The sequence below is a fragment of the Gnatocerus cornutus genome, chromosome 8 (assembly GCF_029298725.1).
Source record: "Gnatocerus cornutus isolate USDA-ARS CGAHR chromosome 8, icGnaCorn1.1, whole genome shotgun sequence".
Lineage (NCBI taxonomy): Eukaryota > Metazoa > Arthropoda > Insecta > Coleoptera > Tenebrionidae > Gnatocerus > Gnatocerus cornutus.
This window is the reverse complement of record NC_142240.1, coordinates 9,740,450-9,763,929: the sequence shown is the minus strand read 5'-3', so window position 1 is coordinate 9,763,929 and position 23,480 is coordinate 9,740,450. Positions and strand designations below refer to the sequence as shown.

Genomic DNA, 23,480 nt, shown 5'->3' with positions numbered 1-23,480 from the left:
TGGCTGGCATTGTCTTATCGCTTATCGCAATAGCTTTTTAACAAAAAACGAATAAGCCGACCAATCTCGTTGTAATTTCTTGTGGAACTCATTGGCTGAATTGTTTATCATGTACAAACACAAGTTCACCACTCCTTTCTTGCTCCACCTAATTAGTGATAAGGTGGGAGTGCGATCGAGTGTGATTTATTTTATCAGCAAAGTTCAAAAAAGTTCTTATCTCAAAAATTACTCCCACAGATTTCTACTACTATTTTGCTAGACCTATATGGTAGGGTGCGCGCTTTTGAGAGAGAGTGATTGCCAGGAAACGTATAAAATTATGGAGATTTATCAATCAAAGTTCTAGAGCAGAAGTGACAAAATTCCGATAATTTTCTGTTTATTTTTCAAATTTTGTGAATTTTGGCTTAAGAGCATTCAAATTTATGAAGATTATTATTATTACTATTCTTAACAAATGTGCAAAATTAAAAAATTATAGATCAAAATCAAGCAATTTTAGAAATTTTCATTTTTAGACGAGCCAGTAAATATTTCGAAAATTCGGTTTACTAATATGGACTCTTTTGTTCTCTTGAATTTATCTTCTGTTCTCCAATGGATGAATTTTGTTGGTTTAGGAAGGACAAATGAAGTGAATAGAAACAAGAATATATGAGATCTGGCAACATTATTGTATTTTAATCAAATGTGATGCTTTATACAGCGTAGTTACATAGTAACAACTGTTTTACTACTTAACACGTACAACTAAAAATGCTACTGCTAAGTCTCAGTGTGCTGTGAAATGATATAATTTATAATAATGTACAGTCAGAAAACTTACTGGGATGTAATTAATTTTCTTAGAAAAAATTGAGTGCCTAATAGACATGCAAATTGTATTTAAAAAGTGTTTCCGTCCTTATTTAAAAATGATAAAATAACAAAGGCAAGTAAATAATCGGGGCAATTAATTTGCCTCTTACAATTTGAAGTAATAAATACATAGAGGATTTATTTAAAAATCGTTAGAATTCGTGTGTTGTATTAACATCCGTGATTTACTGTTTTATATAGCACTTCACCCTAATCATTCATGCCTCTTTAAAAACTTGCACTAAATGTAACTTGTACTTATTTCAGACCTTATAGTAAAACAAAAAGATAAAGAAACATGACTATACAACAAATGAAATAAAAATTTGTACATAAACAACTAGGAAGAAAAATAATTGCTTTGAATAATTTTTTAGTTACTAATACACTTTTAAATTATAAGCAGGTCATGTCCTGCATTGCTCCTAGAGCGAAGGTACGTTATACAAATTTTATTCTAAAACATCTAGTACTTATTACAACGTCGCAACAGCCTCTCGTGTAGAATTTGGTCGCGGCCGAAGTCGCGCTAAAGCGTTAGAATTATTGGTTGGCGTAGGTCTAATCGATCAAGAGACAATGGCAGGTGGTCAGGTGGGGGCAGCACCGAACCGGATCGACAACACCTGTGTCCACAAGATCACAATTTTTGATGGCCCTATTTGTTCAGTGAAATGATCAATTGAGCTTTATGAATACTTGTTAGGTACAGTAAAAATACAATGTGAGATTCTTGAAATTTCGTGTAGAATTGGTAGCATTACCTAACTTGTGTAATAAAAAAAAATACCTCAAGTTCTATTTGGAGTCTTAATTCTTATAACGTGTATATTTTTTATGTTTATAATTTAGAACATATTTTAGTGATTCTTAACGTTGAGATCACACCAATTTCGTAGATTGTACTTAAGAGAATCACACACACTAAATGTTAACAGGCACTCTCCAACTCGTGACTGCGTCTCCGTTTTGCTTGTCGTTTTCTGAACTCGTTGAACTCTTCTTTCATAGCCTGGACTCGAGCATCAATGTTATCGTACCGGCTTCTCAGTGTTCCGTACAATTTCCGCGTAGGACCACTTTCCAAATCGACATCTCTAGAACCGGTCGGCGTCGATGGCGTCGGCGTCGGTGTCGACGGATCGAACTCGTAATGTCCATCGACGCTCCCAACGTCGACAGCTTTATGCAGCTGTTCGGAGGTTGACGGTGATGATGAAGCTAGTTCTAACCAGTGTCCTACCAACGGCGGTGGCGGAGGCAAAGTTGATGGTGGCGGTGGAGGCGGTCTATACGGCGGCAGGCGCCATTCTGTGAACGTACTGCCGCTCTGAGAGCTTTGATTCTGTTGAGAGGACGTGTTTTTACTCCCAAAACCGCTCGAACTAGATCTGCTTTCGGGGGAACGGTCGAAATGTTCGGGGGAACCGAGTTCAGGAGCGCTGCGTGCGATTCTCGCATGTCTTGGTAAGAGTCGTGCTCTTGGCCTGGAACCGGGATATGGAGGTGGAACTCGAACTCTTTGAGTTGGGCTTTCTCTTATCGGATGAACCGGAATGAAACCCTGCGATTCCTCATGAATGGCACGTAAAGATGGCAGTTCTTGCGAATAGCGTTCATGTATTGATCTCAGTTGAACAAAGCCAGGTGGCGTTGGATACGAGCGCTCTCCAGAACTCGTGTAACGCACAGAGCTCAAGTCGCTGAAGTAAAGGGGACTCCAAGGAGACAGTAAAAGTGCGCTAGAAGTAGCCGGCGAACTCGACTGAAAATTCGGTGTGGCTGGAGTGTAAATCGTTGGAATCGGCTTCACAGGATAGTGGATGCGTTGTCCAAGATTGTTGAAGAAACCAGTTATGCCTCTAGCACTTTGTCCTGATGCATCAGATCGCAAACTCAATTGGCTCGGATAACCGACGAGAGGTTTACGCCATGAAGCACGATTACGTATTCCTTTACGTGGTAAGAAGCCTCCATCGTCACTGCTACTCGCGTTTGACGGACTGTCAGTGCGGAGACTTAAGATGGAATCCACCAGGACAAAACGCCCGTCTGCTGTTCTAGAGATTCGACCAAGAGATTTCGACGGAGAGCCCGAATGTAGATAGTCCGGATGCCAACTTAAACTGCTGCCGGTTCGGCATCTGTCTCGAGGCCATATCCAATTTACTATAAAACTGATGAGCCTCAAACCTGATATTCGGCCTTTTCTAAGTCTGTTACAAGATAAACCCTGTTAGTAACATACACACATAACCACGTGCTTCTATTTTTCCAATTCAATTTAAGGAAAAATCGAGCACTGAGTTAATGACAAACATAACAACAAATGGAGTTCATGCTTCAACAACCAGACCAATTGGTAAATCATTTTAATGCACCAAAATGTGACACATGCATGAATTATTATGGACATTAGGATAAACCCTGAAACTTGTCCATTACAATTTATGTAACATGGTAATTAATGTAAAAGCGACAAATTAAAAAATAAGTGCACTGTTAAACCAAACAAATAGTGAAAAGTGCGAACATGATATGTCAATAGCCGCGAATTCCTTCACCTTTTTTCCTCCTGCGCAGATCCAGATGGCGGCAAATAACACACGTTTGGGATCAGAAACTAGGTAATGCAGAAATACGCGTTTAGTTATAGAAAAAACTGTTTTGTGCAAAGTTAGATTATGCGGCATAAGATAAACCGACCGTGTCGATTAATCTCAGCAGACTTTGCTGATGGGGAAATAACTTAACGCGAAACGTTGTGTGTTAAAAAGTCTATAAATAGATCTAATGCACCTACACAGAAAAGACCAACCCTATGGAGAGGTCCACATTCCAGGAACAAATGAAGCACATTTAAGTCCAAGTTTATGGCAATGACGACCATATACTTGAACTCTACAGGAATCTAGTTCGGATTCCGCTAAAAAATGCGACAAGTATGATGGTCAAACTCAGAAACGGTTTGGGGAAAGATCGCATGATTTAGCGGAACCCTTCAACGCCTGACGCTTACGGTTTGTGTCAACGCTTGTCCCAGGAATTATAAACACGCTCTCGTAATCACGGTACGACTCGGATTCAACCGTCCTACAAGAGGAGACAAATAACCTTATGCCCATCAAGAAAAAGACGCGGAAATGCTTGCCACAACAACAATTCGGGCCGTTTTCAACAACAATTCGTTGTTCTGGCAGACTTTCCTCAACTTATGCCACAATCAAGCATATCATAACACTCACTTTTTCAAAGGCACTTGGATATCCGTTGTATTTCCTCCGTTTCTGGAATCAGTAATTCGACAAGCTACCATGTTATAAGCTGCAAAAAATCGCTCGTTACAACTCCAAATAGTGTTGAACTCACACCTTTTTCTTGTTTTCGACGTTTTCTTTTATTGCAGATTTTAACAGCGCATACAGACAGAATTATGGCTACTATGAAAAACAGAATTCCACCAACGACGCCCGCCGTGATGGCTTTATGTTTCACTCGAGCTGGCACCGAAAACTTCACTTCTTCACTAGTTTCATAGTTCTTCAGCGAATATGCTAAAATCCTAAAATAATATGTTCGGCCTCCTACTAAGTTCTTTACTGTAAAACAACGCGAATGTTAAAATGTTCATTTTTGTACGATTTTTCCCACCTAAATATTGAGTATCCTCGGGTCGAATTTGAGCTTTGTTCAGGGTCTTCCATCCACCATCTGTGCGATATTTAATGGAGTAGTGTTGAATTAGGTTAGCCTTTTCTAAGGGAGGTTGCCACGTTATCAAAAAACCATTGCTAATTTCTGTCACAGTCAAATTTCTAGGGATACCTGGCTTTGGTCCTAAATGCAAGAGTTCTAAATTATATATAACAACTGCTTCTTCATTGAGTTTCAGTAACTGATTCCAAAGGAAAGCACTTAAGGACTACGGGTTAGAGTGTTAAGCAGAGATTTCGATTGAAGTCAGTTTTATACAACAACGTAATAATGAAAATCTTGAAAATCCTCACTATTACGTTGGATTGCTGAATTTTCAATACAAAACTTAAAAGTCATGCTACACGTAAACAATAAAAAAAACTTAACTTCGGTGTCAGTAAATTAGTACTAAACACTTTAAAGAAAAAATATTGAATATACCTTTAGGTTTGTAGAAAGGTGGAAAAAAGGCACTTCCCGTTGAATCGGTGGGCAAAATAATATTACTATAATCTAAAATATCTGAAAACAAAATAACAAAACAAAATAAAAACTGAAACTATCAAGCGCAAGTTACACAAGTTCAACCTGTTTCTTTTTAGAATTTGCGAGAATTTTATCGAGACTAAAACGATATTCAAATATTTGAGAAAATTACTCATTTATTATACATCCACCTTACCACCGAAAGAAACCGTGCAAAAACTAATGAACGTAAAATTATTCATTGTTGAAATAGTAATAATTTAAACGATAATAAAATAAATTGGACAAATACCACTGACATGCATTCACGAATTTTTTAAATGGTAAAACTTACCCGAATTTTCATTTATTTCGTTAAATTGAGGAAAAGGGGTTGGTGTTACTTGGACTTTGTGGGGTAGACTGATGTCTAATCCACGATCGCATGTTGTTAGAAAATTTGATATAAGTTACGAGTTAAACGAGTTAAACAACTTAGAAATGTCTTTTTTATTATGAAAGAGAGACTGTAGCGGAACATATCTTACCCAAAGTTCGAACCGTAATGATTTTACTCATCATCCCATCTCCCAGCGCGTTCTTTCCCACGACTTGGAACTCATAGGTAGTCCCCGGCGCAAGTCGGTTAATCTTAATCTGTCTGCTACCAGAAGGTGTAACTGGTATAGTCGACCAATCGGAGACTCCAGATTGTCGGTACCAAATAGTATAATTCTGTTGGTAATCAGGCCCTCCACTATATCCAGGTAACCAGGAGAGCGTAACGGCAAACTCCATCGCTTGTCCTGTTAAATTGTAAGGTGCATGAGGTTGGGTTCCTTCCACCACCAATTGCGTGGCTGTTACGATAGTCGCGACTTCATTGGAAGCCACGCATTGGTAGTATCCAAAGTCTGTTCGTCGTAGGCTGTCAATAGTGATGTTTCCGCCAACGGTTTTGACGCGATTTTTGGGCAAGGGATTGTTGTCACGTCGTTGCCACTCAATTTTTGGTTTCTGTGTTCCTTCGGCTTCTAGGGCGTCGCAGTGCATCTCGACGGTTTCTCCTACTTTTCGTTGATACATGGCTTCTGGTTCTACGGTGAATACTGGTGGTTTGCGAACTAAAACTTCCATTTGTCCGGAAGATCCTTGAGTTCCCTGAGCATTGTAAGGTGTGCAAGTGTAACGTCCTTGGTGGTTCTCATTGACTCGAGTAAAAAGAAGAGAACCATTATTCATAATTACGATATCTTTTGTCTGATACGGTTCTAACAAGCGTTTATCTTTGGTCCACGTTACGTATTGTAGGGGAGGATTTGCTTTTATGTGGCACTGAACGACACCAGCCAAACGGAACGGCAAGTATTGGATGGTTGGCGTGAACGTCACTTTTGCTGGATCTGCCAAAGAAACGTTAACACGACGACGAAGAAATAAACCAAACTTACATTCTACATTCAGATATGCTGATGCCGATTGAGGTTCTCCAATTCCGTTGCTAACTTCACAGAGATATTGTCCAGAGTCGTCCGAACTGACGGGGTTTATCACAAGTGACCCATCTCTTCTGATGGTAACTCTTGTTTCCAGCGATAGAAGCTCTTTCACTGGAGCGCCTTCTCGAAACCACTTCACCGTAACGTTTCCAGGTTGAGCCTTTGCTTCACAAGTGAAATGTACCTTCTCCCCTTCAAGTTTAGTTTGGTTGGTCGGCGGAACCATAATCACTGCACCTCCAGCGATGATAACTCTTGCCGTGTGGGAAATCTGACCCTCTCCATTCCTCGCAATACACGTGTAATCTCCGATGTCTTCATGTCGGATATTCGATATTCGTAGTTCCGTTCCATCGTTAAAGATTCCTACAGGGAACAGATTACAAACTACAAGAATTTATTATGTAGTGCTTCATGAGGAAGGATAGTCCGGTGGAAGCACTACAACTAGAAGACACAATGAGGAAGACAGTTGGTTGAAAAAAGCACAAAAGGGTGTCTTTCTCAGGTGGAAACTCACCTATGGTCGCCGAGGGTTCTACAGGATTGGCATCTTTATACCAAAGAATCTCAGGTGTGGGGGTGCCTTCAGCTGTACACGTAAGAATGATAGCATCTCCCAAGTTGACATAAATGATCTCTGATGGTGTGTCCGTGAAACGGGGTGGAGCGTGCACGTCGAGATGGAACCAAGTGCCATTTTTGTGCGAGTTCGGAGACCGGTTAAGGAACACCACCTTGCATTCATACCTAGTCAAAAAGTCAAAGATACAGAAAACTTCTTTAACTGTAATACGAACCAGCCTTGATCCGACTCGCGAATATTTGTCAAGTTGAGTGAAGCAGCGCCGTAAGGAGAGTCCGGTGACACCCTCGACACTCTTCCTTCATACCCTTCGCCACTGTGCGTCGGATAGCTTTCATACCAAATGTAGATTGGTATATCCTGTCCCTTTAAAACAAACTAAAATAGTCTTCTCTACCGATAAGTTTAGTGGTTGGAAAAGACAACTTCTGACCGAGGAAGTGTTAAGTTAAAAAAAACAGAAGTTTGTCGTTTTACAATCACTACGACGGTGATCACTTATGAATAAACATCAAACACACATTTGTACAAATGCAGGAAAATACTCGAATGCAGAAGAAACATGCTTGTAAGAGTTAACACAGCCAAGCAAAGCCGTTAAAGACAATAATTTCTATTGATTTTATTAGTTTTTTTAACAGCAGCGAGCAGTTCTGAGCGCCAGATGAAAGCCACTAATAGAGATTAAGAGAGACAGATAGAGGACAACCTACCCAACTAAAAATATAGAGCTAGCAATATTATTGAGTTAAATAAAGCTAGCTCTATAGGTACTAAACAAAAACTATGTTTGTGGTTGTTAGAAGAGTGAGTGAGAACAGACTTGTTCAAGTGAATTCCAATAAAAATGTGCAAATCGTTAATTATTAGTAACTATATTTCTGTACAAAACACTGAATTGAAATCTGTAATGAAAATGGAACAAGACCAGTATCATGTATAGTGTGAAGTTGCAACAATATTCATGATACCGAATGGATCGATGATGATGATGCTAAGATTATCTGCTCTCCTTATCCCATTAGAAGTAAGTACTTCACTATGGCCAATCACAATACAACAAACCAATCAATTGAACAGAGGCGATTTGTGGTTTGCACTTTTACACCTCGAAATAAAAATTAACTAATTTTAGCGGAATAGAAATTTCTTTAAGGTTGTTACACATTTACAATTTACATGATTATAGAAATTACACACAGTAAATTGTAAATATGACATGTCCATGTAAAACTTGAACAAACATTACTAAGCACTAGTTAAACCCTTCCAGCCATAATCATATAAAAACAAACATGTTGACTATGTCAAGAAACTGTATGTACTCAATACAACGCGATAGATTTGTAACGGTGGATAATAAGAGTGAAAAAATTTAGAATCGATACGCTTGTACGATCTTAGTAATGTTGCCTCAAGTGTCAAACCCATAAGACTTCTCCTTTGGCCACCACAGTAAGAGAGCAGACTCGTTGAAATCCTACCGTTTCGCCTACCTTCTTCTGCCATTGCAACACATACGGCACAGGGTGTCCATCCGGGAATTCCACATGACAGTTGAATACAACCGACTCGCCCAGAATGGCTGTAATGTGGATGTATCCATCTTGGGTGGTACACAAACCTGGAAAGCGCGTAAAAAGTTTCTACTGTATGTCGAATTTTATTTTCATTAGATTATCTCCTATTTTTAAGTTCCCGGGCAATCAATTTTCAGTCACATCCACCACAGAAAATATCATTTTCAGTAAACTGTTTACTTGGAACCACCAAGGTTACACCACGAAAATAGGTGCTTATCGATTTCAGCTATTTCGCAACAACTTAATTAATATATTATTGAGTTTCCCAGAAAATGGTTTTTCTGTCAATGTAGACATTCTAATTTCATTCCGCCTGCATTAATTACTTCAACATTAAAAGCACGGAATGTTTCAGGCATGCATTTTACATTTTTCGCGTAATATATGAGTTTCCGGGAACTATCAATCTTCCGGGATATTGAACATTTAAATATCTTCAAATCATAGCACAAAGGACTCCAGAAATGTTGATCAACACTATTTTACACGTTCAGGAAGCAGAGAACAGCTGAACGCAAATGTTGACAACTTCAACTGGTTTCCACTCAAATATACTATTGATCTGAGTAAGCCAACATCGTGAGGTCTACAAAGAATCTAGAATTTAGAGTGCGAATCTACATTCCGCCCCAATTTATGCACCTTTTTTATAGTCATGCATTCTTTGATATGTTTCAACTCTTCGTGCTGCTGAAGGAATGTATGTTAAAAAAACGACAATTCCTTTTATTGGTTTACTAATTAAACAATTTTTTCATTTGAATGGTGTTATGCAACAAAAATCCAACCCACAAAAAATTTCAATGCACCTCTTCGCCTTATTAAATCGACTAAAAGTGTCACCAACTGTTGGTATGGACGTAAAATTCTTAAAGCTAATAGTCCAATTGAGGTGCTACATCAGTTTTACTGCAATTTTGTTCTACAGAATCGGTAAAATTAAAGTTTGAATAGTCATGATCTCCGTTTTTAGACGACACTGGCTGGATCTTTGTTGCGTAACATTATTCATTTCACAGTAGTAACGGCTACAATAAGTTGATCGTCTTAGTATGGGAATCAGAAAGTAATTTAAGACTTTTGAACATTTTTTAATACCAGTAAAGTCGTTCAGTTGGAATTATCAAGTGGATCGCTGTCTGTTTTGTATCATTTTATTTATACAACTGCCAGACTGCGCATCCACTACTTAAGTTACTTAAACGCTTATTGACATCAAATTGTACTTAAGTAGAGTTATCAAGATTAAAATTTGATATTTGTGGACGAGTAGTGTGATTTTTTTGAACTTACCTTCTTGCAAAAATACAAAAACTAACAAGGCAACAACTGTGTGTAGAACGAGCAGTGGTACCGAAACGGTGGTCAGCGGACGAGACTTGCCCCGTGGGTCTGTGCGCATGCCCATCCCGGCGGTCCCATACTCCCCGCTAGCGCACCCTCATTGCCGGCTTCTCTGGAATGACATAAAACGACATGAGAATAGCACAATTTTAAAATAGTCTTTTCATTCCAAACACTACAAAGAAATTCAACTTCAAACTTGCAACTGCCACTGTTGATACGAATTTTTGCTTATATTAGCAACGGCACTGACGCAAAATAGGTCCCAGAGATAAACTTTTGAACTGATCCCAATTTATCCATTTCAAAAACAAACTTTCATCAACAACCGATACCTCATAAACTTTGGAATACAAAGGTCTAAAAATGGAAGTGATAAAGTTAATAATATGTACCTTGACTGAAAAAATTAAATTACGGTTTGTTGCTCTTGTCGTGTTTGCACAAATGCCCCACTTTTATTTAGAGTTATAATAGTACTGCAGGAAAATCTTTTCCGGCTTTTTAGGACCGCAGAGAGCACTTTCTCAGGTTTTATTAAAGTCACGGGAATGTTATCATTATCAACTCTTTAATTAGAACAGAGTATGCAGATCTAACTTAATAGTGAAGGTACTTTTAATGGTGTGCTCTGTGAAGGCAAATTCCATGAAACTTTGTGTTTCCCTAAAAATCTAGATCAGAATGTCATGAGAAAACTGAAATTTTTAATATCAGATCTTAGCTCATAACGACACCGAATCGTCATTTTAATCATAATCAAGTTTTCCCACAGTCACAACGAGAGCATTTTATGAAAGTCTAGACGACATACAAATCACGATTTAGATCTAACAAAAAACGCATAGTTAACAATAGTGGGCATGGCATCTTCAGGTTACAAACAAGTTATATTTCATGGAGAATGATTGATAACAAAAGATCCTCTGGCTTCTGTAAATTGTTATTAAACAACAATGTTATTCAGTGAATAGAGATTTAAACACGTCTATAAAAAGTTGGATTCACGTTTCATATTTTATTCGTAACGATTTTTGATATCATTTGATTCCACGTCTTTGGCGTAACATATTGAGTGTAACAAATACGCACTCAAAGCAAATTTCTTCACTGATTTTAAGATGGAACAACAGTGTATAAAATCGGACGAGATATTTAGGTGCAATATTAAAAATGAGAAGTTCACAGGTGAAACTAGCATGTCGCCTGTGTTAGTAAAAGGAGAAACCGCTCCACAAACCTTGAGGATCCTTCTGGGTATACTAATTTGGTGGTCTTCTCACGAAAGTAAAAATAATTTTAATGTAAAATTAACATTTATTTAAAAAAAAATTGCTAAAAATAAATTACCCATGCGCAGAACACACCTTAAAGTAATTAAATATCCTTTGTTGATTCACACATCATTCGCCTATTTTCCAAAAAATAACCACTTGCTTGTGTTTAGTGAAGGCTGATTTAGTTCACTTTTCACCATGTTGAAAATTAACGCCGTTGGTACAGATTTAAAGGCAGCACATAGGTTAATTCTTCGTGTGATGCTACATACACGAAAACAGTGGCGCGCGACTATATCTCAGGGTAAATTCTGGCGAATGCGCCGGTTCTCCTACGCCCTCCTAGTTTTGTCATATTGATCCGACAATCCAGGGTTTTTGGCGCGGGACACTCAAACTGAACGTAAATTGACGACACTTGTCGACTGTGGGCGATCCATATCAGGGATAACCGTGCTTCACCAGTTTCAAATTAAAATTTCACTGGGGGCAGAGAGCTGGAGGCTAGAAGAAAGTTCGGGGGAAATTGGGGCACCGGCGGTGGCTAAATCTATTTTTAAATTGGAAAGAGTTTACAGGACAGAAATTATCATAATGACAGGACTCTTCGGACTTCTTCTTAGAAGTTGTAGACTTCCCACTTTTTTCCAATTACCAATCTCCTAGATTTTCTAGCCCTTCGAAATCCTCTAAATTAGCGTCAAAGTTCTTTAGATTATTCGAATTATTGGTAGTTGCAGGTGCCTAAATGTTGTCCTTTATAACAAAACTAAATCAAACATCAAAGGCAAAGAACTGCCTACCAAGAATTAAATTTCTTGTTCCGCATCCACCAGTTATTGACGAGTTCAGCAATTAACCGAAACCCCCAAAAATTCGCACACCTGCGACTAAAATCACGTGTGGGAGAAACCATGCACACGCATTTACATAACAAAGGAGAACGTTGACAACAAAGGCTAATGGAAAGTTCACGCAAATTCTTGAGATCAAGGAAAATCTTGTCAGAATTTGGCTCAAGATTCTTGATGGAACATGAATTTATCTCTTAAATTCCAAAGTAGGCACCCCCCGCTTGAGTATTAATAAGCCATTTATTATTCTAAACTAATGACACAAATACGCCAAGTCACTCCCCAGAAGAAAAGTTGGAGGGAAGCAAACAGAGGCGAGTGGTGTAACGCCGCCGACTGTGAGGACGTCGAGCACTCTACTCTCCTGACCTGACCCCCCTTGAAGAGCACTTTTCCGTGAAACCACCGTAGGTTTCGGAACAATCGTCTTCACGCGTGATAAGAAAAGTTGAATTCAATGAAACAACTCGTTTTATTTTAACAATCATAAAGCGAGCTGATTCTGTGCCAGCAAGAATAACGAACAGATCGATAGAGATGGTGACGTTGCAGACCCACCCATGACGTCATTGCTGAATTGCAAGCACAAATTCAGAGCTTGAAGGAAAATTAATTACGGAAGCATCAGTAATTTATCTCCGTCCACTGAAAGAAAATTCACTAAACTGATTAAAAAACGGTGGATTTCAGAAAAGATTAAATAGAAATGGGCGCTACTGAGCTGTGAATTTATCCGAAACATCAATAACAGAACGAGCAACAACTGGAAGAGCTTTTAAGGGGTTAAACCCCGGAGGTTATAGAAATAAAAGATATTTCCAAATGTAAACATGGCGCTTAATTTATCAATCTCATCTATAAATTCTAAAAGCTCTTAACTAAGGGGTGACTTTCAAAATGTCAAATGTTGATCTTCAAGTGCGTTATACTTCGCCCCCTTTGAAGAAAGGTCACTGGAATCCTGTTCAATTCGAATAAATCCAATGATATTTTTATACCGGACGTTTCCGAAACCTTTCTTCCATTTACTATCTTGAAGCATAAAAACCCTTAAAAGCAGGTTACCTCAACCCGCCTCCCTTTGATTGAAACGAGATCGAAATAACGTTGTAATAACAACCCTCCAAGTTACCATGTTGAAAGTTTATATTAAAATACGACACGACGTCTTATTATTAAAGGTTACACGTTTGAACATTTCAAATACAAACTCACGCAAGAGTTGTTAAGTAAAAGCAAAGTATATCAGAAACCAGAAAGCCGGGTGCGGTTCAGCCTCACCCTCTGCCAGGCCAGTATCGATCCCACACGAAGACCGAAACATGCCAGGGACAACATACTCCCTTTGCAGAATAGCATAATTGAAACAAAAGTAAAAAAACTATAATTTACAAAATGGTCTAAAATGGTGGAATAACCGCGAAATGAAATAAAATGGCGCTTTGATCTTCTTCTTCAGAAATGTGTTTTTGTAACATTGAACTCGTGGTTTAGATTCTGACCTTTATCTCAAGAGAATCAGTCTCATAATTAGGCGTGGATAATTCTACAATAGCAAGTTGAAAAGCTCATTCTTCAGGAGCAAACAACCGGAATACAACTCGTACTAAAACAATTTCGAGATTTGTTTACATTGGAAGGCGTTTTTTGGCGGAACATTTTTTATAATCAAAAATCGTTTCCTTACCTACATCCGGGAAATGCAGAGGATGATGATGGAAGCCCTCAAGTCATAATCTGGAAAATAAATATCTTGTTTAGAAGAGAGCATGGAATAAATTTCTGGGGGGTGGCTAAGCTGATTACTATTGCGAATTTGTACCTTTCCCATCCACACAAGAACACCCACAATAAATAATTCAGTTCATCTAATCCACCCCCACCACAGTTTTACGTCAATTATACCCACAAAGTTATTAAGCTTGATGCTAATCCATTGTGGGTTGTAATGAAAAATTCAGAGACACAAGATACCATTTGTTGTTAGAGGATGTCATCTCAAAACTTTCACCACAACTTATTGTGTAATTTAATAACAATAGCCAGACGAAAAAAATTGTTGCCTTGTCCCATATCTAAATAACAATATTTTGTAAATAAATACTTGGAACATTACCAAAATCCGCAGAATAAAAGAGGTTAGAAGAAAAAACTTTATGGTGGAGAAATTCTGTTCAACCACAAATAGACACTTTTTTTTAAAAGACCAAAAGAAGACGGAACTTACGATTTTGCCGGTGACACCCTTTAACTACCACTCTTTGCCTTAGCACCATTTCTGCTTTAAAAATCACTGTTTCTCTCGAAATAATAGTTTCATTTTGTCAATCACGACCGTGTGCCCGCTGCCTCCTCCCACTTAGGTCTTCACCACAGAGGTAACACTCAGGTCTGTGAACTGCGACTCCACCACTACCTACAATGCTGCGTAACTTACTAGAGATTGTTACGAACAAATTCCATTCATGCTAACAGGTTTAAATGCACCAGAAGTCGTAATATTCGGAAGTTGATGCAATTTGCACTCACGGAAATTCTAGAAGTACAGGAAGACCTGTCCGGATGATAATAATTGAAATAAATAATCACCGGAACCTTTACAAAAAGAAAAAAAGTTTAACAAGCAATTAGCGCACCGGTAGCGTTGGGCCGTGACTTCTAATATAAAAGTTAAGTAATGAAAACAGAAAGGTGGGACCCACAAAAGTAATTTTAGTCAAACAACATGGAATTGAAGTTTAAATTAGAAAAGTAATGGACTGTGATAATTGAGTATAGTGTCTAAATAAACGTTAATTTGTAGTAAATATTTTAGTACTATCGAGGCACATTTCATGTGTTTGCTACATTCTGAATTCAATTGGAGTTCGGTGCCCGTGAAGTCAATTGATTTGTTCCAATAAAATTTTAAATCGTGGAACCTTAACAATATCATTTCACCAATTAAACTCAAAAACAAAGACTATTTCACACTCTTGGATGATTCTTTTGATGGTGAGAGTCAATTTAAAATTATGACGGCAATAAAAATGCAAATTTCTCGAGTTTTTCAGGTCTCAAACGCGAATTTCGTCATAAATTGAACGAATTCATTGCCAATAGACGCGGTATTTAAATTCTGTCTGTTGGTTAAACTAGTGTGAATATGGTAGATAGCAGATCCGGTGACAGGTTCTTCTTTTTTCATATATAAATTTTATAAATTATTTCTCCGGGCGGTGGCGGTCACTATTGTAGTACAATCGAGTACAATTTTCCAATAACATTCCGTATGACCTAATTCTTTCTAAAGGCACAATAATGTGGCATTGTTACGTCCGAAAACGCCAATTCCAAAGCTAACGACTTTTTCATTGTTGCTTCTTAAGAGGTTAAATTTGTATCAGTTGGCGGTTCTGAAGGAAGACGTCTCAAACGTCATAATCTTATTCTATACTTAAAATTTCAATTTTCTCTCTAATTTATTAGTCCCAAGTTATAAATTTAAAACGACCTATATTCTGTAAAAAACAGATTACACTTTGATGGGATTATGACGTGTGTGACAAATTCACATTTATTTTTAACTCAACACAAAAAAGCTCTCGTTGCTATTTTAAGTTCGTTTAAAAATACAGGCATAAAAAGTTCTGAAGTTCGGCGAATGACGGTGTTAAAATTGTAAAAGATATCAATATTTTTCTTCTGCACTCATTGAAGTATATAAACCGATTTTCGAAAGTTACAGAATACAGTAAACTCTCAACGGGTTTGACATTTGCGAATTCAACATTCGCGACCCCCTAAAACTGTAAAATCCTGGAAATTAAATGCATCTAAGAACTAACAAAGAATATAAACTTCACATCATCGACACCTTAAAAATTAAATAAAACATTACATTAATTTTGATTAAAATCTTATTATTACGGTCATGTCATACGACTTTTATGTGTGTTCGGAACAATTCTAAGAAATGTTGGACAAAGTGCGTTTCTTTACTCTGTCATTTCTTTAGTATTTTTGTCGACTTAACAAGTTTAAGTTCCTATTAAAATGAAAGAAAAGGCCTTTTCCTTGGGAAAAAATTAAAATTTTAGACAGGTTAAAAGTAGGTGTAGGTTTTCAAAATATTGTTATATTCGTTATAATAACCAATTAAGTAGGTATGCTTTTTTATAATAGAATTTAATTCATTTGTTAACATGGTGTTTTTCTTTAGACTAAACCCCTCCATTTACACAAGTTAATAGACTTTACATTCGCGTCTAAAAGTTGGAACGGAACCCTCGCGAATGTTGAGGGTTTACTGTATTAATGAAATTGCTGATAAAACTAGTTAACAAATTTTGGAAAACAAATTGTGCTGGAAAAGTCATTTCTAAAGTAGAATGACCTCCTGTTTCTGAATCTGAAATTTGTTTTGCTCCATCAGGTCCGGATTGAAAGATGTTTATTTTTCTAGTAGGTTCTACTGTAAAAAATGATTATTTTCTTCAATTTTTCTTGAAAATTTGCAAAGTTATAAGATTGCTCGACAGTGTTTTGGAAAGCTAAAGCTAAACTCCTGTACATACAAATTTCCATATAACTCAAGGATTATTACATCGATTTTTAGTTGTAATTCATCATTGAAAAGATTGAGATCTTGCCTTTATGACAAGCTGACAAATGCATCTTATCTCTTATAGAAATTACAGGACAAAAAACAGGTTTTTAAAAAAAATTAAAGCTTTTTTATTATTTGTCGATTTCATACAAAATTAATGCCATTGCTTAAAAAAATTCTAATTTTTAGACGCATGTTGAGTTTAAATAACTTTGTGCTTTGATTGAACACAGTCCAGAATAATAAATACATTTTAGAAAACTTCTTGATGATGAAGAGTTTAGTTGCTTATGAACCAAAAAATTAGAGGGTGGAAATCTTTAGTAGTAATTGTACAAAATTATCTGGGAAACACAATGGATAACTGAGGAGTTATTTTTCAAAACTCAATAAATCCAGTTCATAAATTTTTACAAGGGTTTAGAAAAAACGATAATTGGTTCAATTTTTTTTCAAATTTACTTCAACTATTTTGGCATAAGAGGGAACACAATGTTTTAGCAAGAGGTTTTTCACTAAATAAAAAATACCATTGTTAGATTTACCCAAAATAATCTCAAATTCACATCAACCACAATGTCAGTCAAAACTGGATTTATTGAGTTGTGAAAAATAACCCCTACTACTAGAAAACTAGTATAAAATGGAAAGTTGACTTGTTGACTTGAACTTTTTTCCGAACAACCTGGCGGCAGTAGCTGATGGAAATATCATCAATTTTTCGAAAAATGTATGTGGGGTGAAAAAATAATCTAGATTGATACGAAAACGTAAAAAATTACACTTTGGTGGGTATTCAGATTAATTTTTTTAGAATTTCTTCGAAAGTTAACTTAACATTAATTTCAATCACAATTTTAAAGATAAATTAACTTATTTAAAAGCGCGTTAGAAAGCAGCGTTCTTAGCCCTTATAATGACGAATTAAAAGAAAAAATAAAACTACCAACTTAGGTGTTCTAAGCAAAATAGTGTCAGCTTTTAAAAACAGTTTGTTTTTCGAAATTTTCAAATATCTTGGCAAAAACTAAATGTCCCTGCAACTTCTATAGTTCGTTGGGATACTTATTTAATTACCTTTCCAATAATATATTGGGTTTTATGATTTTGCAAGCTATTAAGTAAAACTAAAAATAACAAAAGTAAACGCGGAATACTCAAAAAAAAATTGATCTGATGGAGCAAAACTGGCTTCGGATTTAGAATCAGGAAACAATTCTACTTAAGAAATGACTTTCCACTGTTCCAGTACAAATTTCGTTCAAAATTTGTTGACTAGTGTAATTTATACAGGGTGATGAAGAAACGGCGCCTATAAGTGGAAGTAACATGTTCTTTTCTGTTAAACCATCTCAGAAATCAAAGCAAAATTAATCTAACCCTACCTATTCCTTTTTAAAATAAGAATTTTTTCAAAGAAAAAACTTAGCAATGCTGCTCAACTCTTTCTAATAAAATTAGCCTCCATAACTAAGCAACTAATACTAAGAGCTTTACAATGTTGCAACAATGAAAAATTTTCTACAAAGTCCATAAATATGGTACTTTTCAAAGTTTAAGAAACTTGGTTGAAAGTACTTTTTGTGATACAAAATATAATTAAAAAGGTATTAAAATTAATACTTTTAATTAATTAAAATTAAAATTAATTATAATTAAATTTATAATTAATTATTAAAATGTAAAAAAATGTAATGTATAACAATGAAATTGTTATAAAAAGTTTATCCAAATAGAATTTGATCGTTTATAAAAGAAAGCTTCTGGGGCGGTTTACAGAAGCTAAATTAACACTTTAATTTCGATTAAATACTTAACATCATGTTAAAGTGACATGTGATCGCTTTTCCGCCAATCAAATGTCAGCAATCGTCAAATTAGTTCCAAGATTAACCTAATTTTAATTAAATGATTGTGTAAACCAGCCTTTAATGTACAATAGTTAAAAACATTGAAAATATCGTTTTGGTTTTCAATTTTGGGCTCAGGAAAGAATTAGCTGCAACATGATAGTTAGCATGGGCGCATATTTTTAGCCTTTCAATGTTTTCAACGTCATCCACTACAGTTGTAATTTTTTAATTTGATGTGCTTGAAAAACAGTCTCAAACTCCGCAAAATTTAAATCTTATAGCTCTTAAAATAAAAACCTTCAAATGCAAAACAATAACATAAACATAGATCAGAAATCCTCACTTTCATAACTTTTATTTACAGGTTGGTAAGTTACAAGTAACTAGGTTACAGAATTGATAAAACAAGCAGGCAATAACTGGGTCGCCACAATGGCATACAACACACTCTTCCAAAAGGAACAGCACAGCCTTTTTGGTAAAACTTTCGTGTATTCTCATTAAATTTGCATTATGGGAGGTAAGTCGTTGCAAGGTTTTCAGCATAGAGAAGGTAATAAAATAACTTTTTTGAAGAATGGGCATTCGTTTTATTTCAACTTTTACATTAAATTTCTTCTTTTGTTTTTGTGCAACTAATTTTGCATAGAATTGTCTGCAATTTGAATCGCCAGATGCTCGTAAATGGAAGTATCGGCGACATAGAGTGCAATATCCCCATCTAACAGGTGTTATGGTACTCGTTTATGTAAGGGAACAGGATCGGTCCAAGAACACATTCCTGGGGCGATGAACAACAATGGAACTAAATAAGAATACTTTTAATCAATTCAACTTTTCTTCGTGGAAATCCCGTGCGATTATATCAAGTGAATTTAGATATCTGCATTCCAGACAATCCAGAATTTAAGCAAACACAAAATTTGTCAGACAATACACACTTCATTAGTTAATTTACACAGTTTACTTAGGATAAGGATCTGAGGCAAGTTTACAACTAAAGTTAGGTTTCGGTGTTAATCACATAAACCCCTTTCTGTTAAACCACCAAGCTAAAAACTGGAAGAACATCCTAATTTTTTGAATTAAGTGTATAGTAAACCACATCGGATATTTTTTCAAGAGTATAATTTAGTTATCCGTTAGTTTGAATTACTGCACCGCGTTCCACTACAGCTCACTTAAAGGTCTTGCTTGGATGCATCGGAGAATATTCACCTGGACACCTTTTAAGCAACCAGCAGACCCCCATTTGAATAACAACAACCATCAATAAAACGTTAAAAATGTACCAATTTTAATTGGCACACGCAAGCCAACCAAATCTCTTGTAAATAACACCAGCAGGTGTAAGCACCTATCGCAGATCTTTTGTATACAGAACCTGTCAACCTGAGTTTAAAAGGAAGCTGAAGTTGCAGCGTCTGTTTAACCGTTTTCAGGTTTCTTTATATTTTCCGTGAGATGAAGAAGACGACCTTCAAACACGGCTAACGTACTATAAGACTGATTCAACGGTCTTCGTGGAATTTCGACCAACACTCAGCGGGTCAATTGCCCAACCAACGTTTTCAATTTGGTAACTCGGTGCACTGATATTGACGCCAAAATTTGAATTTAATATTCATGAGGTACTGAAAGAGTGCAGTTTTTATTAACGAACCACCCACTTCAGTCGTATTTACATTGAAATTTGGGAGCCCAACTGTAGTTTCATTTTCTGCGGGACAATTTATTCATAGTTGTCCGTTGAGCTGCTCAAGAGGTGGCAGTAAACGTTGTAATTGCATAATTAATTGCAAACAAATAGTTGATCTTTGAGTATAATTATTATAACTGTCTTGTGTCGAGTTAAGAAAATACACGCACGAGTTATCTACAAAAAAACACACCCAAGCAAATCGCAGAAGAGGACCAAAACGTAGAAATGTCCGTTAAAGTGCTAATTAAAACGTGGCTGCGTCTGGTTTGGGCTAATACTCAAAATGCCACATGAGCAGCCAATTCGAAGACTTGATGACTGTTTGATCGCTTATCTAATGCTATTTATTAACGATATGCAATAATGGCCTTTGACGGTTTTCCAATAATACATGCACTTATAACTTCATTTCATTGATTAATAATGTCATTTTTAATTTGCGTTGCAGTTTTAATGAAGCAGCTTGGTTTTTGATTTTGATGACTTTATTTATTTATTTTATGGACTGTAGACTTCTGCAACTGCGAAACTTTTATGAAAATTAGCATCAGATATACATTTTAATGTGGGAATTGCTTTATATTTCCGTTTTAAAATAAGTTCACTAATTGGTTCAATGCTTCTTTGATTAACCTTCCTAGATTATATTTTTAAACCAAATTTCTAGACAGAATTTGCGAAACGTGGCACAATTCTTTTAATAGATCTCTTCTAAAATGTTGGTTTTATTTTATTGATAAGTGGAGCTTTGAAGTCCTGTCTCGAACTTTTGCTTTTTAAAAGAGCATGTCCAATTGTTTGACATGGGAACGACCCCCAGGAGTCTTTGAGATTTTGCACGTTCCACCTCTAAAAAGTTCCTTCGTTTAAATGAATCAGAGGATTAACATCTCATCGAATTAATCCAGTCATTCAAAAATACAAATCGGTTCCGGGAATTAGGCGATTTTCAGATCTGAATCACAGAGATTTGTTCTCTTCTTTTCTTATTAATGAAGTCATAACGAGACAATTTTTGATTTGCATACAAAACCGAGAATTAGAGTTTTGTGTTAATATTTTTTTGAACAGGCGAAATGAGCCCAAACGCAATTATAGTAGCAATTTAAATTCAAAATGAGAGCGACAATTTGTGTAAATTTCCCATTTTCTCAGTTTTCACGAGATTAGCGGTGATGTTTATAACAAATGTTATCGTTGCTGTTCTTGTTTACATGCCGAAGATGGTAAGTACAACGTACTTGACATAAATAATTTAGTAAGCGCTTGGTATCAATTTTTGAGTTCGCGATCCTCTCGATTATCTTCAATAAATAACGTACCCAAGTGCTATAGATGTTAGCAGGTAATCCGCAGAAGAAATAACGCGAATCGAGTTTAAACAAAAGTGAACATACCACTTTCACTACAAATCACTTGCACTTACAAACACGAAATTAGTGAATAAAAAAATACTTTCAATTGAAGACAACACGTAACGAAAGAATGCAGCCACACAACGCTCGTTTCAGCACGAAGTGATCCCAGGTCGCAGTGTATGAACAACCGCCCTACTCAATCCATATTACAGTCGGAATGGCTTGCGTAGTAGAACGCGACCAGTGCATAGGAAGTGGAAATGCACTTTAGAGGAATCTTTGTAAATGCCTGGGATTACTTCGAACCCACTGCTTTTGTCCGACAACGAAAGCAGATTGAAAAAACTTACCGGCATCCGCAATCATGCGTACAAGATTTGCACGAAACCGTAATAAAGCTTCTTCGGAAATCGCATCATGGATTTTTTTGATTGGGATTCATCCAAAAGTCGGGGAATTGCAGTTTACCTATCCCGAACTTTTAGTCCCTTTATTTGTTATGCAAATTATGCACTTGAGTCGTGTGCACACTTAATTTTTGCTCCGGAAAACCACAGTTGTATTGGTGAGGAGTTAAGGCCCAAGTGGCAATTATTTCTATTTGAATAAAACTGTGAATTGGAACGAACGAGTGCTTTTATTTTGCAGTTTGAATTGCAGTTTTGTAAATGAACTGACTTTATTAATAGTGAATTAATACGAAAATAACTTGCGTCGTTGCCGAGGAAATCGTTCTATTTGCCACGCCATGTAGAAATTTCCTCATCTTTTGGCTGTGTTTGAGATAAAATAAAATAAAGACTTTAAATGTGATGTAAATAAAAAATGCATCAGCAAAAACTTAATGAATTTTTCTTTATGTCTCAGTTTATTTCAGCAGACAATGTCATTAACACGAAACCAGTTTTCAGGGAAATGTAACTTTAGTTTTGTAATTAAAATCCTTCTGGTGAGTTTGTTAAGCTTATAACAACCGGTTAAGTTGGTATTGTCTGTACATTTTTAACTGACCTATCTAAACAACCACACAGGAACAGAACAGTCTCATAATTTTTTTTGTATTAAAATTCTCTGTTTCAGATAAGAGAAAATTTTGTTCTCAAGAAGATGCTTGCTTTCTAAAGTATTATTTATTTAGATCTTATCGGAAAAGCTTCGAGTTCATTTTTTTTGTTTTTACATTAAAGAAAAATTTCTGTTCTTGTGGAGAAAAAAGACTGCATGGAAACTCTCATGTTTTTATTTTTCGAACATTTTTACACTTTTTTATTATTTGGTGTATTTGGCTTAATGAAGATCTTTTCTTTTCTTCCTGGAAAAGAAATTATAAGACTTTTTGTTTGGTTTTATAATTTATTCATAATAATTGTACATATTACAATAAAAATATTTAGATTTTTATATTTTAGTCTGTGCAGGTATAAAACGCCAAATTTTAACACTCACAAACAATAACAATGAAAGAGTTTTGGATAAAACAATTAATGTGAAATTTTTAAGGTAAGTAAGCAAAGATGATTTCCGGTAAAAATTGCTCTTAATGATAAGATAACATAACACAAGGCAAGTAAGAACCTTGAAGGTGTTAAATGAACCCATCTAATGTGTAATTATTGCCATTAATTATAAAAATATTTATATGCAATTATTAATTTTTACCTTCGCCTATTTTTACCGTGGCTTAAAGTTCTAGGACATTTTTTTTTGTTACAATTATTATTAAATAAAAATGTGAGTTTGCATGTTCGCACAACGAATATTACAGGCAGTTTTTCCGTATTAGAGGATATTTAAATAAATCAATACTCTTAATC

At 36.1% G+C, this 23,480-nt stretch overlaps 1 protein-coding gene across 11 annotated transcripts; it reads right to left on the bottom strand.

The window, feature by feature from the left end:
• Nucleotides 1-656: 656 nt before the first annotated feature.
• On the bottom strand, nucleotides 657-21,856 carry tutl (immunoglobulin superfamily member turtle). Of its 11 annotated transcripts, XM_088044409.1 has the most exons (14): nucleotides 21,631-21,856; nucleotides 13,853-13,902; nucleotides 9,984-10,146; nucleotides 8,592-8,731; nucleotides 7,322-7,473; nucleotides 7,042-7,271; nucleotides 6,474-6,887; nucleotides 5,571-6,425; nucleotides 5,378-5,452; nucleotides 4,999-5,079; nucleotides 4,513-4,713; nucleotides 4,233-4,460; nucleotides 4,107-4,185; nucleotides 657-3,077 (listed from the first exon to the last, which is right to left on the bottom strand). In XM_088044409.1, exons 3-14 carry the CDS (start codon nucleotides 10,096-10,098, stop codon nucleotides 1,793-1,795), a joined length of 3,855 nt encoding a protein of 1,284 aa, XP_087900535.1. In that variant the 5' UTR covers nucleotides 10,099-10,146; nucleotides 13,853-13,902; nucleotides 21,631-21,856; the 3' UTR covers nucleotides 657-1,792. The 11 variants fall into 11 exon arrangements, with proteins under 11 accessions (XP_087900535.1, XP_087900524.1, XP_087900534.1 ...); XM_088044398.1 differs by lacking the exon at nucleotides 4,999-5,079 and having other exon boundaries at nucleotides 5,378-5,467; XM_088044408.1 differs by lacking the exon at nucleotides 4,999-5,079 and having other exon boundaries at nucleotides 657-3,038; nucleotides 5,378-5,467.
• Nucleotides 21,857-23,480: the final 1,624 nt, after the last annotated feature.